Source organism: Echinops telfairi, unplaced genomic scaffold (genome assembly GCF_000313985.2).
Source record: "Echinops telfairi isolate 266 unplaced genomic scaffold, ASM31398v2 ScPeMD7_7468;HRSCAF=8506_0, whole genome shotgun sequence".
NCBI lineage: Eukaryota > Metazoa > Chordata > Mammalia > Afrosoricida > Tenrecidae > Echinops > Echinops telfairi.
The window spans coordinates 74,749,452-74,766,977 of NW_022111369.1; the positions used below are offsets into that span (position 1 = coordinate 74,749,452).

The 17,526-nt window shown below is 39.3% G+C and overlaps 1 protein-coding gene across 1 annotated transcript in view; it reads right to left on the reverse strand.

The window, feature by feature from the left end:
• The window catches only part of ADGRL3 (adhesion G protein-coupled receptor L3), a 251,646-nt gene that overhangs the window by 225,004 nt on the left and 9,116 nt on the right, over positions 1-17,526 (reverse strand). Inside the window, exons 4-5 of the mRNA XM_045284067.1 lie at positions 5,385-5,570; positions 2,279-2,317 (exon numbers count right to left, since the gene is read on the reverse strand). Of these exons, the coding sequence (XP_045140002.1) occupies positions 2,279-2,317; positions 5,385-5,570 (225 nt within the window). The remainder of the gene's footprint in view (positions 1-2,278; positions 2,318-5,384; positions 5,571-17,526) is intronic.

A 17,526-nucleotide genomic window follows, 5' to 3' on the forward strand; every position in this document is an offset into this window, starting at 1 on the left:
CTATGACTCAGAAGCTATGCATAGGGTGTGTGCATAGCTATGGATCATAACAAACCATGGTTAATCTTGAGAAGAATGGGAATTCCAGAACTTTATTATGCTCATGGGGAACTTGCACATGGATCAAGAAGCAGTTGTGAGAACAGGAGAAGGGGTTACTGCATCGTTTAAAATCAGGAAAAGTGTGTGACGGGGTTTGTCCTATCACCATACTTGTTCAATCTGATGCTGAGCAAATCAACAGAGAATCTGGCTTATATGAAGAAGAAAGAGGCTTCAGGATTGAAGGAAGGCTTATAAACAACCTGCACTATACAGATGACACAACCCTGCTTGCTGAAATCGAGAAGAACTTGAAACACTTGCTGATGAAGATCAAGGATTGCACCAGTCAGTACGCATTACAACTCAATATCAGAAGGACCTCAGAAAAGTTTCACAAGTAGACCAATAGGTAAGAAAGGTCATCCAGTTCCTCTTGCTATAGCTTTAAGCTCACTAAGTCCCTTTCTGATTGGAAATCCAATGATCAGTTCTAGACAACTCAGATGGTGAGTTAATATATTTAGATCACCAGAGAAGTATAATAGAATAAATTAATACTTGTATTTACATCTGTCTAACTCTTACGTTTGATTTTGAGCACAACTATCCTCCATCTGTCAGTGGTGGATCATTTATTATGATGATGTTAAATAAAGCCCCAGGTACCTACGTGGCACAAATGTTTCCTGATCAACAATCAAGGTATGCTGGTGGCATAGTAGGTTACATGTTGAGCTTTTAGAAGTTCAAGTCCACCAAACGCTCTGTAGAAGGAACATGAAGCAGTCTGCTCATGAAAGATTTACAGCCTTAGAACCCCTAGGGAACAGTTCTATGCTACCCTATAAGGTTGCTGTCACATGGAATAGATCTACTCAATGACGATTAGCTTGTTTTTCTGCATTAGTCTAAATGTTGGTGGTTCGAACCCCCTCAGTTGTATCATGAAAGAAAGGTCTGATGATCTGCTTCTATTCAGATTATAGTAAAAAAAAACCCAAAAACCTATGGAGGCTTTCTACTCTGTAACACATGTAGGTGCCATGCATTAGAATGAATTTGAAGTTACGCGATTTGGTTTGGTTTGGTTTGTAAGAGAGCTTCCAAACTAAGATACACTGGGAAGAAAAGCATGGTGATCTACGTTTAAAACGTCAGCAAATGAAAACCCTAGCGATCACAATGGCGCCCCCCCCCCCCCATCAATCATAGACACGGAAAATAACTAGACCTTGTTTAGCTTTTCTGTACATAGTATACCCATGTCAGGGGCTAACACGATAGCAGCTCACCACAACCTCTTATGGTTTCGATGAATGAAAAAGCCAAGGTCCCTGAGTTATGTTCAAATATGAATACACTGAAAAGATTTTTCTAATCTGAGAATTCAGAATTGTGGTTGTAACACATTTCTCTTTATAATTGCAGTTGACCTTCCCCTTTTGGAAATACTATGAATTGGTTCTCAGTTTCTGGGTAACAGCAAGCTAAATATACTATGATATGTATACATGGAGAATAAAACTTTCAGTAATACAGTTTCACACATATTTGTTATGTTATATTTCTTTTGTCTTTCATTCTCCTCTCTTTCTTCCCTCCCTACTCCATTCTCTTCTTGTATAGAGCTCTCCATCGTAGAGATTTTCTCCTTCACATAGAATTCATAAACACCAGAATCATATTTACTTTGTTGGAAAACAAATTCGAATATGATAGATGGATAAGATAACATTTACATTGATACAGAGTAAGACAATCACAAGTGCATCTCAAGCCAATGAACAGCTTCATGTTGGTACAGAAATATGCCATCATGAGCATCCTGGACTATTTGTTGTCGTACACTCGTGTGAACTTGATGGAGTTCCATTTCTGAATGACTTGCTACTCAAATTCGACTAACCTTATGTATGGGTGAAAGGCTTTCATAGCTACTGCTATGAACAATTTGAGGTTTTATATATCATACTCAACTCATCTTTTAATGATGAATGAAATGTTCACACCTCGAGCTGCAACTCGTAGTGTGTGTTCCTGTTGGTGGACAGAACTTCGGAACTGCCAGATTTCTTCTTAGTGTATGCCCTTTCTTGGGTCTTTCCCTTCCCACCTTTCCTGGAACTCCCTTGGTTAAATAGGGCTCATTCTCATCGTCTACCAGATGCATACACATGATATCACCATCAGACAATTCAACAATTTAACACATTTATAAAAACGCAGAAAGTACCTGGACATAGGCTCTGCAAGAGCGCTCTCTTTTCTGAAGCTGAATCCATTAAGACAGCAGATTAAACACAGAATAGAAAAAACAAGTTAGTGACAGAAGAAAACCAGAAAAATAAAAGAACACATTTACACAAAACACCTTATTCTTTCGTGTTCTATGTTCTCGAAGACAGTGAAAGCTAAGCAGCAGCAGTATGTGAGCAATGGCTTTGACATGATGGCCAAGAGCCCTTTCGGATAACCCACGTGAAAACTAGACAGTGTAAATCTCTTAATGATGGAAACAAATCTTGAAATAAATTCAGTAGGAATTAGTAAAAAATAAATAAATGCCATTCACGTTAAATGACTCATTTCGCATCCGGTTAGTTGTTATCAATTGAAGATGTATGAAGTTAAGTAGTTTATGTCAACTATACTGAGACATTTTTTCAAAGGTAGAAGTTTGTGGTTTAGATTATATAGAAACATAATGTGCACCACAGGTCATATGTTCATGAATGTTAAAAAAATATATCAGGAAAATGGTACTTCTCATTTTTTGTAACAATTGACTCTCAAGGACATATGGAATGAGATAAATAACTTTCACTGAAAAGAAAGTGATTAACTTTCTGACTTATCACTGTTTTATTTCCTGAAAAAAATCTTTTGATTATGTACACCAAAAAACACAAAAAGCAACAAAAGAGAAAACGTCCACTAATGTTCATTTTTAAATGTCTGGAGAACTGAAAAAAGACATGTACTTTAAATGCAGAGTGACATTTTACTGGGCAAAAAGGTGACATAAACTCATATTCAGTTCCAAATGTTTTTCTCACATGATAAAATGAGCAATTAATAACAGTTTATTTGCCATGTTTAAATAAATGACGCAAAAATTTTCTAAATTAGATTGTAGTTTCCCTCATTTTTCCTATCCCCCTCCTTCCTGCCTTCAGTAGCCTTGATTATTGAAGGAGAAAATTACTCAGCTTTAAGGAGCTGTTACTCTGATGCCTTTTGTGTGGCTAATACTCTTCCAACTTTAATTCGGGCATTCTTCAATGAGCATGGAGCAGTGACTCTTGTAAAGAATTAAGTGAGAAATGAGTGCAAGTAAATTGCCAGGGCTGTCATTTGGATCACTGACTCGCATCTTGGTTTTGCAGGACTCTAAACCCCCAGAATTTCAATGTGGAGCACAATTGATTTGTACTGAGATGACTTCACAAATCTGCTGGGTTAAAACTGCTTAGGGAACAGTGGGGACCACAGGAAAAGAGAGCGAGCCTGCAAGCATGTGGGTAACCTTTGCCCTCCCATCTCCTGGCCCCATCATGCAAATTAACATATGACAACCCACATTATATAAACAATTGAAAAGAGACAAATGGGAAACAAAAGAGAGCATTAAAAAGCATCACAAATGGAAATTTGCCCATTATGCACTTATTTGATATTCAGAGTAGGCAAGCTGATTAGCTGTAGCCAGTTAGAAGGTGACATTAATTGCCAGCTTTACCTGAGATTGTCAGACATTAGTACCATTTTTAAATAAAGATACAAAGTATTGCTCTAACAAGTCATGTTATGGATATTTAACATTAGTGCATTGAGATAACAATAGCTGGCAGCTATATTCATTAATAACATCCAGTAAGCCTGGGTAATAACACATTAAAATCTCTGCATGCCCAGAGTATAGAGGCAATTGTGGATTATAATCTATCAAGGGTTTGGTTGTCCATCTCTCAGAGGCATAAACGACAAAAATCACTCCATTATACACTGCAGGAAAAAACTGTAGAAGCAATTTATATACAGTGGCTGAAACGGCATCTGTTTTCTAGAATAACATTGTAGGAAAATGTGTAATTGCCAGATAAAATATTGTGCTTTTTTATACTCACTATTTTGTTTTCAAAAAAGTTATTCTACCTTAGTGAGTGAAACATTACCTCAACAGCACATGAAAGGAGTAAATCTTTGAAAAGATCACTCGGCAAAGCCCATTTTTCCTCTGAGGAGACATGCTTCTGTAGGGAATTGCGTATAGGACCGTTCCATTGTCAGTGCCCAATCACTGCCTTTTGAAGCAGTCAATTATTGTGATATTTGGCCTCTGAATCTAGTTTCAATTATTAATAACTTCTACTGCAAAAATGCTATTCAGTGAGCACATGACTCCATGGGAGCAAATCTAACATCCTTCCTTCAGGGAGTTATGTAAATCTGTTTCCTCTTGTAAATTATATCATTACTTCTTTTGGCAAATAAAATGTTTTTCTTACTTTTTTTTTTCCTGAAAAAAAAAAAAAAGAAATTGTTTTCCTTTTTCACTCTCAAATTTGCTGGAAGTTTTAATGATAGTAGTATAAACTCAGAATGACCTAATAACCGAAAGCTATAGGGGGTAAATATTAAAACCTAATCACTCCCCATCTTGAATTGTGAAAGTAATATTAATTAAGTTAAATGATCTCAGTTGAAAAAAAAATCTCTGTAGAACAGCAGGAGCCCAAGTGGTTTATTAGACTATGCTCTGAGCTACTAACAGCCAGGTCAGCAGTTCAAACCCACCAGTCACAGGCCACCAAGGATGAGGCTTTCTGCTCCCTGACAGATTTATAGCTCAAAAGCCCACAGAGGGGCCCTAAGAGTTGGACTCGATGCCATGGCATTGATTTTTATTTAAATGTACAATCAATTATTAATGATCAACTTTCATGGCGGCTCAACTTCTAAAATCTCTATTTGCTAATCAGACATCTGTGTTGTCAAGTTTTTGAAATAAAGGCCTGCGAGGGTAAGAAGGCAAAATAAATTGAAGTGATCCATATTAACTCTGTCATGACTTATAATACAAAACAGAGTAACTACAAATAAAGTTACACATTCAAAATATTTATGGAGACAGGGTTATTTTTTGGATTAAAAGTTATATAAGTTCACTATTAAATAAAAGAATGAAGTGAATACAACCAGAATTTAATGTAACCAGTGATTTTCTTTGGAATATCCTGGTTCTACAGAAAGGACACAAAAAAAAATTAAGCAGGGATGTCTCATCCCTTTTACTAATGAGAAACGGATTTAAAGAAACGTGAAACTTGAAGCCTTACCTTGTTTAAACTGCGCGCAGCGCTGTCTTTTCCTCCCGGGGTCAAGTTCCGGAGCTGGACGTCTAGGAGACCAACGAGCTGATCCATGGCTCGGACAGAGTAAGTGATGTCCCCGGCATTCAAATGATTCCTGGTCTGTTCAGCAAGTTCTCTAGCAATGTTGGCAGCTGTCTCTCCAGATTTCAGCTACCATTTAGAAAATGAAATAGAAAAGAAAAAATATCAGATGTCTCTTTTGACAATTATTGACACGGAAGTTAGAACCACTGAGGTAACAAACAGCTACGAACTCCATCTGCACCTGGAATATAGACCAAAAATGTCCTGCAAATACATCTCTCTCTCTCTCTCTCTCTTTAAAATTAAATCTGACTGCAAATTCATATCTCAAGAAGTATCTTTAAAGGAACTTTACTTTCAAAAATTATTTTCACTTTAACCACCCATTTAGGTGCTGAAGTCTAAGATTTGCTTTACTATTTTCTCTGTGAATTTCTAATTTGGACTTTGATGAGTATGTCTTATGTATCCTACATATTCTAAATTTACACACACATGTACATAGTCTTTTCCATTGTGGCTAGTTTAACATTTAGTTCAAAATTAAACTTCACTGACTGCTAAACTATGTGAAAAATTTTACTCAAAATAAAATCCTTGCATTTCAATGTTGTTTTTGTCTTATTGCTAACATAATGATAAAGTGATTCTGCTCCTAGTATTCCAGGTAGAAAACTATTGCTTGGTTTCTAGTATTTGGGAATTATGAGACCTTTTTTCTTTTTCAAGTATAATCTGCAAGAGCAGGAAGCTAATACTCCAGAGAGAGTAAAAGATATTAAGATTAATTCCCATGTTCAGTTGAAAACTAATGTGGTAACTCTGGTTAGTAATAAGAGAGGAACATATATTGATTTTGAAGGAAGGTGCAAGAAACTGAACACATAGCAAGCAATAACAAAAATGTAATTCAGTGGTAAATAAGTTTAATTTTTGAGGTTATCACATTCTTTATTAAAACTAATAAAAACATTTAAAGCACAATAAAACACTAAAATAAGTTTGTTGCATAGCTAAAAATATAAACTAAAATCAAACCCATTGTCATCAAGTCAACAGACTCCAACTCATAATGACTCTATGCAAGCTTCCAAGGCTAGAGGCTCCAGAAGCAGAGTTTCATTTTTCTCCCTTGGAAAAGCTGGTGGATTTGAACCACCGACCTTTTGGTTAGCAGTACAACTGTAGCTCACTACACGAGCAGGGCTCCTGTTTGCTTTCCTAGAGGGCGTGATTTAAGACATTATCCTTTGTTGTCCTTGTGTGGTAGTTATATAATTGTCAATTTAGGATTAAGCATGTAGGGGTGCAGTCTGGCTTGTCAATCAGGCCATAACCAATCTAAGGATTCTGGGAATTCTGGTATTTCCTCCTTGGAGGTGGGGGACTCTCTGCTCACACCCTGGGATACATAGCAGCTGACAAGACACATGGACCCACCCTGATGCAGCTCTGGGTGCTGGAGAAGCCATGCAGAGACCCCTGCCAGCACTGAGATGTTTCCAATGCCACTGGATCCAAAGATTTTGACCCACTGGCCTGTGATTTTCTGCATTCGGCTTCACTGCATGTATTTCGTGACTCTGAAGAGGACTTTATAGGTTGGTATTGGACATATGGGCTAATATTGGACTTACAGACTTAACCTGGAGTGGGCTGTACAATGTTCAATTGCTCTTGTATATAAATCTCTTTCTTATACACCTATGAGTGTCCATGGATTTGTTTCTCTAGTCTACCCAGACTAACACACCTTGGATATATAAAGGCCCTACCATACAGTTCTAGCACACATGGCCTCTGTTTCTTGATTGGGCTTTGTTAGAAGCAGGAAGACCTGCTGTGACATTTAGACATGTTCAGTCTGCTCCACGTAGTGACCCAAGCCAAGAACTACTCTGCAAGAGAGAGGCTTTCTATGCTGGGGGTCGCGACCTCTTTAGGAGACGAACGACTCATTCACAGAGGTTGCAAAGACCTTATTTCCAGTGGTTTTAGGACCTGAGACACCGCTCCTCTAACCCTCTACAAGCGGGTCCTCCCACATGCAGATACGCCCACCTAAGGGGTCGCCACAAGAGGAGGGCTGCATGAAAGGGTCGCGGCATTCGGAAGACTGAGAACCACTGTTTGAGCGTGAAGGGTTCTCTTCTTGGAAGCCACAGCGGCAGTTCTGCTCCTCTATTGGGTTTCTAAGAGTCAGAATTGACTCACTGACAGTGTCTCTCACTTCTCTGATCAAGAGATCCTGATTTTTAGCAATCATTAATTAACTTACTAGATTATCAGTCAATGACTAAACTATTTGTAAAAATAAACCCCATGCTTATAAGTGTACACGGAATGCTACAGTGCTCTACAGTGAATTGCTTATCTTTGAATACGTCTTTTTCATTAGATTCTTACAGGTATCATGTCTGCAGCCCCAACTCTACACACATTCACTACACTCAGTGTAGCTTTAAATTAAAAAAAAGTAGCTGTACAATAATATATTCTTAATATGTATTAAGATGACCCTTTGTGAAATTTAAGCAATATAGATAAGGATTTCCAAGGTCAGCCCAAATTTCAGCCAATCAGTTTTGCTATTGATCAAATCCCCAAAGTAAAATTTTGGCCTCAATGAAAGACTGCTGGGGAGCCGGGAGGGGTGCAACTAGGAGAAAGGCCCCACTACCGAGGGTGGCCCCGTTTGGCTGAAGGCGTCGGCAATATGTTTTCTATGTTGACCACATCTTCAGGGTTAGGGATACATGTACTGATTTTCAATATATATGAATTCCACTGATACACTCAGGCAGACGAAAAAGAAATAATTCCAATATTCATTCATGAAATCTTATAGGAGAGAGTTGAACTGTCCCTGTGAGCTTCCAAGACTGTGGTTTGGAACTGCTTACCCTGCAGTGGGAATTCTACCACTGCCTCTTGGACACAGAAACTACTTCCATGAATAAATGAGTCTGAGGGTACATGTTCCTTGAACATGTCTCTTACAAAAACAGTCTTCATTCTCAATTCACAAGGAAGTTGCAAGACATTATTTAAAATGCATGTTGAATTACAAATATTCAAGTCTAGATAATAAGTAAATAATATATTCAATACTATGTCATTGTATGGTATATATTATAGAACATGATAAAATATGAGAAGCATGTATCCAAAGCTAAATAAATAATTAAATAATTACTAATTAGTTAAATAAATAATTATTATTTCTGATCCTTACTTAAATCATAGCAGAAGTCTCTCATTCATTTAATAATTGTTCAAAAAATTGTTCAAACATTTGCTTTTTCCTGAAAAAAGCAAATTTATAATGTTAACACAAACACCTCACTTATAAAAATAGACCTACATAAAAGGTATTAGGAGTCTTTGATTCATGTAAATAGTGTTCAAACAAAAGGTCGTTTTTTCAAATCCACCAGGAGGCATCTGAGAATAAAGGCCTTGGAATCCCTATGTGTGGGAAACAGAACTGGGAAGAGAGTGTATGTGGACAAACTCAACATTCATATGATAAGGAGTCTGGGAGGCCAAGGCTCCCTTGGAGGACACCTTCACATTCCATTCGTGGGTTGGAGATGCGTCCCACCTACATTCTCCTAAGTTATTCCCCATGATGTCCCTCTATAATAACGCCAAATCTCATGTGCTGTTTGCAGACACAAGGTCACTGACTATCCACTGGGAGATCAACTGCTTGAAGTTTATCTGCCTGATGGTTGTCTTATCTGCATGATGGTTGTCAGCCATCTAAGGCAATGAGACCCTATTGTCTGTCCCACCTTAAGAGTAGGATCCACTTCCTTCTGATAAGGATAATGGATTGTTCCCCTGAAGGAGAGCTCAAAGACTCCTAAGGTCAAGCCAACCCAGGGATGACCAAGGTTAGACTGTCATCTTGGCTCTAGAACTCACTGATCTTGTTACATGTATGCCTTCCTGTCACATGTGTGCCCACATGCCTCCCCTTCCTATTGCATGCACATCCCTAGCTCGTCCCCCTCCTGTTATGTATATGCCTATTGTACAACTCCTTCTGTTACACATGTGCATACTGTGGCCTGCATGCCCAGATTATATATATTCCTGAAATTATATTACTCGTTCTCTCTCCGCTGACCTGGCTCCTAAAGTATGATGCTCTGGAGATGAGCACACATATGCTGTATCTTGTCTGATGTCTCTTTAATTTTACTTCTCAAGTTACACAACTGCCCCTTGGACCCATTTGGTTGTGGGGAGAAAGGTCCCCCACACCCATGGAATGCAGTGAGACTCATGCCATTACCATGAGACATGCATGACTTGCCAACTGGTAAAGACGTATTATGAGAAAGTTAATATGCCCTTAGAAAGTGGATGACAGGGCAAAGCCAAATAAATGTTAAGCTTGAGTGGTGAGTAACCAGGTAACATGCAATACAATAAGGACTATGAGGACAAAGGGCACTCCAAGTAAAAACAAACAAACAAACACCTGCCACCCAGTCAATGACACAGTAGACCTACTCCTGTGGGTTTACAAGACTATAATTCTTTACAGGAGTAGAAAGCTTCTTCTTTCTACAACAGTAGTTGGTTTCAAACTGCTGATCATGTGATCAGTAGCCTGTATAAATTTCTAATAGCACTATGCTATCTCGTAATACAACAGTGAATAAAATTTAATAACATCAAGTTTATATCTTAACCAGGAAAACAGTGGTTAAGAAGTTAATTTTACAAATATATGTTTAGCTTTCATTTTGATTAGTGTAATACAGAATCAGTGTGGTAGTGCAGTTTAAAGGCATGGTCACTTGCTTTAGGAAGTTCGGAAGTCTACTGCACCTAAGGGCGGCCGTGGGAAGCCAGCCTGCACTGCTGTGCCATCCGAAATGCCTGGCCACGGGGAAAGACAACAGCCCAGAAAACCCTGTGGAGCAGGTCTACTCAGTGCAATATGGCGTCATTCTGATTAGAAAGTGACTCAACTGTAACGCTTTTTGGTTTTGTTAGAGAGGTAGGGAGGCATTTAGGAAACACCTCTCTGAGGAGCATCTTTACATATTAAAATGGAATTGAGAAGAAGGCATTAGATTGAGGTCAGTTTGAGGGCTTCAGCCAGAGAGAGCAACTTCAAGGCTTGAGATTTTAGAAAGAACACTGTATTTGGAGTTTAAGAAACAGGAGCGCTCAAAAAATGTCCATTACTATAGGCTTGGAGGTCAGCTGCTTAGAGGTTATCTCCCTGAGGGTTATCAGCCTAGAACCATCTAGAACCATCAGACCCTAGAGCCTGTCCCACCCTGTATTGTTCCCCTGAAGGAGAGCCCAAAGACAAGGTCAAGGAGGATCAAGGGTAGCCTGCCATCTTGACTTTTGAGACCACCTATCTTGTCACAGTTACACCTCTAGTGTCCCCCTTTCCTATTGCATGTAAACCCCTAGCTTGTCACCCTCCTTTTGCACGTGTGCCTATGGTACAACCCCTTCCTGTTATGATCTAATTAGGGGGGCTTGCAAGTCCTCTAGGTGAATATCAGTCATGATTGGAAATATATTGTCTCTCTCTGCAGGGACCTGGCTGCTGAGATCATGGCCATCCGGGAGGTGAGCAATTGCATGTCTTGTCTGATGTCTCTTTAGTGTTACCCCTTAATTACACAACTGCCCCTTGGACCCATTCGCTTTTGGGGGCTGGTACCCCACACTGAGCTTTGTCTTCACTGGCTGTATTTTCTTCAGTGTACCTCAAGTTACTCTCTGAGCAGCCAATTTAATTCTCCCAGTAAAGCTATCATTATTGTTGATTTGGTGCCCTGGACTTAGTTCTGACCCGATGCACAGCTTTGTTCTACATCAAACCTCACTATGGTTATGTCTGAGTCCATGAGTGCAGGCACAGTGTCAACTTCAACTCTTGAAGGGTCTTGCTCTTTCCTGCTGACCTACTTTCTACTTCACCAAGTGTGATACACTTTTCCAGGCACTGTTCTCTGGAAACATGTCCAGTGTACATAGGACAAAGTCTCACCTTCCTCTCTTATAAGAAGCATTCTGATTCTATTTCTTCCAGAAACAGATTTGTTTGTCCTGCTGGCATTCCACAGCACTTCCAATATTCTTTGCCAATATCATAATTCAAATGCACCAATTGAATTATAATTGAACTATAATGATATTTCCATATAAGACATACACATATCTAAAATCATATCAAATGTCTTTTGTGCAGAGGCTGCATTAAAGTAAAATTATTCACATAACCTAGCTAAAAGACCTCATTAAAATGTTTCAATAATACCAGTTGTTTTTTAGAAATGAGCAAATACTGAGAAAACATGAGTTTTGTATTGACTAATACACTACTGCCCACAACTGTAGGGTGGGGTTATATCTAGGCCTTGATTGAAGAAGAGTCGATTTTTATGGCAAAGACCAATACTATTTGCATTTCAGATTTTGACAGAAGTCAAAACCAATTTTCTTTGAAGTCGATTTTGATAGTTCATGACATTTTATCAAATATTAATCTAAGTCCTAAACTAATTCATTTCAAGAGTACATATTTTGTTGAGTACATTGTTAGAGAATTACCATTTCTTTAAAAGATATACCCATTTTAATATTAATCTGAAGTCAACTGGGTTTAGAAACCAAAGGGTCCAAGCAGTAACAGTATGGTTCTCAGCTACAGCCTGCATCTCCATCCACTTCTCCATCCCTACAGGGCATAACGTGACTCTCACCCTCTCAAGAAGTCCCACTGAAACCTTCCCCCTCTTCACCGATCTGCTGGTGCCACAGCTCATCAGAGGGAAGTGCGGACTCCTTTTAGACATGATCATTTATTTCTGTCCCCAAAGTCTATTAACACGGGATTCCTTTGTTGGCGCTCTCTTTCTTCACCTTCTTGTGTGGCCTCAAGTCTGTCCCTCTCTCTAGCTCTCCCTTTCTCAGCTATTCTCTGGACTCTGTCTTCCATTCTCCCCTCATCCTTACCCCTTTACTATCATTCCATTCTAAACATCTGGACAGGTTGTTAACTCTAATTAAACCTGCTAATGGAGACCCATGCTCTGGGTTCACTTTCCTTTTATTCCCATTCTAACAGAAACAAGCACAAACTTCTATCTAAAATTAATATAGGTTAAAAAGTTTGAAATCTTGGAAAATTTGCCAAGATTTGACAAAATAAAGAAGCAATTTACTTTCATTCCCTATCCTAAGGAACTTAACAAATGGAGATTTTGAAAACCAGAAGACCGTATCCAACCTAGTCTCTCAGGGCAAATAATTAGCTTATTTTGCACTGAAAAATTAGAGTAACTACCAGATCTAAGGTTCAAACTCACTAGGAGCTTCTGGAGAGAAAGATGAGACTATCTGTTCTTGTAAAGATCCACAGTACCTGAAGGTCTATGAGAAAACCTATTGTTAGATCTCTCTGTAGCTAGATATATCTCCGTCCTTGGCTCCGAGCGAGAAAGAATTCATGCTGAAGCCTGGTTCGTGATCGAAGTGAGGTTTATGAGAGTTAGAAGAAATTTCATGTTTACACAGCACCCGTGGCGCTCCTCCCGAACATGCGGCCTATTTGGAAGCTGCTCGGCTTCACCCAAAAGTGTCCCAAAGTCCTGCCAAAGCTTTCTGCGCCAAAGTTCTCTCTCTCCCCCTCGACTCTGGGCTTCTGCCTTTTCAAGGATTCCACGGGGAGGCATGGTGGACGACCCCTGATGCACCCCATTGGCTGAATTGAATTCACCTGGCCTAGGTGGGCCAATTCAGGCTCATGCCCACCCCTGCCTACCGGGGAAACCTGAGCCTCTGGGCATGTGCAGTGAGTCACTCCTTTGTTCCCATAGCTTGGCCTTCTGGGCACGCTTTAACAGACATTCCCAGCTCTAGCTAACCTACCTAACACTATAAGTTAGCATTAACTCGGTGGCAGTGAGTACATATATCTATATCAAGATAGAAACTTATTGGAGAGTAGTAGATCTTCATTCTTTTGATCAAAATACTCAGGAATAATCCTACATTACTTCAACATCTGTCAGCAATTTGTCTGCGAACAAAAGAAATGAAGCTAGGTTTGTTAGAATTTTTTGTTAAAGTTTCCTCCAGTGACAATTCAGGCATTCCTTTCAGTTCCTATATTCTTTTCCATAAAAAGCCTGGGGCAGGCAATTGAACAGGAAGCTGACCTCACTTTACATGTATATAAAGAAGCTATTCAGAAAGGTTAGTTCTCCTATTTTGAGTTCCATATGGCGAAAAGTGATTGTATGTTTAAAAAATGGGAAGAGTTCATTTTGTGATAAACAATTGATCCCACCAAAAAAAAAAAAAGAAAGGTTAGTTCACGGCACTTTAAATTGAAAAAAAAAAACCTGGAAAAATGATGAAGTGAAATGAACACTTTAAAGCTAAGTAAAATATAAATTATAAACTCCACTTAAAAAAAAATAAGCCCAAGCTAGAAATTAAGCTGCAGCCAAGACATTAAGGAATGTGAAAGAATGGGATACTTCCCTAATGTACATTAATAGAGCTCTTTGCTAATGTTTTGAACTTCACTAAAAGATGAAGAAAAAACCCCCAATACCTTTGAATACAGATACATATACCCATCTATCTTTACCTACCTACCTTCCTAAGCTAACCTAACCTAATATAACCTACTCATCTATCATTTATCAATCAGTATGGCAGGTAAAGGCTTGTTCTCTTAATTAAATCTAATTTCTCTGGAAGTATTCTGGCTAGTTTTGGGGAGCAATAACTTCCTCATGATATCCTGATTTTTTATATATTTTTCAAGTGAAATGTAATCCATTTTTTATTACCACAAAAATTTTAACCTGTAGCTTTACCAGTATTTAAGAGCCTACATTCATTTGAGTCAGAAACTTTTGTATGCTTTCTCCTTCTGAGACACAGCAAGGAAGCACAAATGGAGACTGCTTGAAACTTGGGCCTACTTTTCATTCTTTAGACTACATTTTCTAGAACCCCTTTGCTCAGGACTGGCATCCTTGGTATCCGTCACACACCACGGGTATCTATAGATGCCTCTTCTTCCTCCCAGTCAAATGTGCTCGCTAAAGTCCAATTTTTTTTCTCTCAGAAAGCCTTAGTACATATCTCTTGCATTGTCTTTATCTCTAACCAACACTTGCTCTCAACCAAAGACAAGAACCCAATCAGAATATCACCTTCTCATTTGACAGGAAGGAGAAAGAACAGTGAAAGACAGTTTCACTTCTCAAAGACAATGCAAATACGACGTTCGATTTTCCCAACTAAAATAAATGTCTTAATGTATCTGTGTACTTGTCTAGGAATGCTGGTGGCCTAGTGGGCTACAAGTGGTGCTGCTAACTGAGCCAGTAGTTCGAACCACTAGCCACCCTGGAGGAGAAAATGGAGGCTTTCTACTCCCATAAAAAGGTCACGTGTCAGAAACCCAAAGCCATTCTACTCTGTCCTATAGGGTTGTTCTGAGTCAGAATTGACTATGTAGCAGTGTGTTTTGTTTGTTTGTTTTCAGTTGTTGCTTTTTAGTTTATTCTTGTAGTCCACATCTCATTTCTCATTCATGGAATATTATTGAAATAACAAAAGTAATAATCTATCTCATTAAAAATATTTTACTATACAGAGAAAAATAGTTGCCCATTCAACAATTTTTATAAATCCAGTGACATTGGATATATTCTTTATATTGTGTCAATATTCCCATTATTTCCATTATACTTGTTCTATTTCAATTAATATAGTACGAAAATCTCCCAACCTTCTCATCTGTGTTTTAGAGTAATTGTCCATTTGGTCTCATACATAATGACTTTTGTTGAGAGAATTTTGCCTGGTTTTACTTCTGAAAAAACCTTTGGTGTAGGGACTCCCTAATAACACACCCCACTATGTTCCTGTAGTAAAAAAGTGGTGTTTCTCCAAATAGTTTGCAAGATAAAATGATTTTTGCTGTTTCTGATCCATTTGAGATTAAGATGAAGAACATTATCCAGTGTGTTAGTTAGTTTATTGTGCCAACCTGGCCGATAAACACAAGTGGGGTTAATTGAAGGGCAGAGGGATAAATGGCTCAGTGAGCCTCACCTTTCTAGTTCGCGGGTCTCTTGCTTTGTGATGGTCGCACCAGGGTGCAGCTGCCTTAGCAGTTCCCTGCTTCAGCTTGCAAGGCTGACTTCCTGCAAGACATCCCCAAGGAGAAACCACATGGACCTACCCTGATGCAGCCCTGGGTGCTGGAGCAGGCGTGTGGAGACCCCTGCAAGCGCTGAGATGCTTATACATTCACTGGCTCAGCTTTCCTCCTGCAGTCGGCATCATTGCCTCTGTTTTGTGAGATGGAGGAGGACTTTGTGGATTGGTGTCGGACATGTGGGTTAATGGGTGAATGTTGGACTTGTGGGCTTGGGCAGCACTGGGTTGGGATGTTTTCTTGATGCACAGTTAACTTTTATAGAAAACTCTCTTTTATACATTAGCTTCTATGGATTTGTTTCTCTAAAGTACCCTGACTAATACACAGTGCTTTAAGAATAGCTACAGGAGGATAGCAAATAGATTAATTACATGAGCAAAGAAAGTTGTTTTGCTTTTTCCCCATGGTTGATGTGCCTTTGATAAGAGTAATATCTGATGAGGTCTTAAAACAACGGATCATTGCACGTTCACTGTGAACTGAGCACTATGCTCTACCCTGGACAATGTATTATTTAATTGTCCAGCATCCCTAAGGGGTTAGTATCTTCATGATACCCATTTCTCAGATGAGGAAACCAAGGTGTAAAGCTATTACCCAAGGCCAAAGGATGGCTTGTAATAAGAGATACAAAGGGCTAGGGGAGCTCAGGATCCTTGTGCACTGCAAATAGTTAATGTACTTACTGCCAGCCAAGGGTTGGAAGTTTAGCTGCCTCACTGTAAAGATGAGGCAACGGGTTCACTCATTAATGGACTTATCCACCGCAACTCAACTATCACTATCTCCAGGTCAGTTCTCTTTCCTTCAAAGGCATTTAAAAGGAGGTGCTTCATCCCTGAGGATGAAATCACCCATAATCCCCCTTGGGCAAGGGGAACTATATATATGCCCGAGTTCAGTACTTAAAAACAAATGTATATATTTCCTGTGTGTTTCCATTGGGAGTAAAAATAGTGTATGTGTGTATGTTAATTTTGAAATTCACTTTAAAACACTAGGGTGGGAGATGGATTAACTCATTAAAGATACCTACTCTTGATTTTCATCAGGTGTTTAAAAAATCAATCAAAGAGGAATAACCAAAAATTCCAAACCCTTTGCCATTGAGTCAATACCAACTCTGATCAACCCTATCTGCATCTTTAATTCCACCTTTCCCTCATGGAGCAGCTGGTTCACTTACAGCTGGGCTTGTAGTTCATAGCCCAGTGGCTAAGCCTCAGAACCACTGGAAATAAAGAAAGGGAAGTGAAGGGGGATAAGAATTCAGAACAGAGGAGATCAGAAAGGGGAAAAACGAGTACGGGAAGGGTGAGAGGTGCAGTGAGGAATGGAAATGGGAGAAGGACTGAGAATGGTGGGCTGCCAATGAGGGGCCCCTTCCATTTGCTGCTTCAAGTCACTCTGTGTCCTCCTCCACCTTTCTCTACGGAGGACAAACCAGGTGTACGTGCCTATCACTACGCGTGCCCGCTGCTCTAGGGCTTGCTGTTGACTGTAGCTAATGAAGAGGCCTGACAAATGATTGGAAGGAGCACAATGACCAGAATAGTATGTATTCTCCTAGATGCCTTTTGGAAAGTTGCCTGGGAATAAGCACGATGGTGTGTGATGGTCATGATCTCATGTACTTTGGACATACTGTCAGGAGAGATCAGATCCCGGAAAAAGACCACATGTTTGTAAAGCTGAAGGGCAGCAAAAAAGTGGAAGATCTTTGACAAGATGGATTGACACAATTGTTCCCATAATGGGCTCAAACATAAGAAGCAGCAGGCAGGTTCATTGTTGTGTGCGTGAGGTCTTTATGAGTTGGAACTGACTTGATGGCACCTAACAACAACAAGC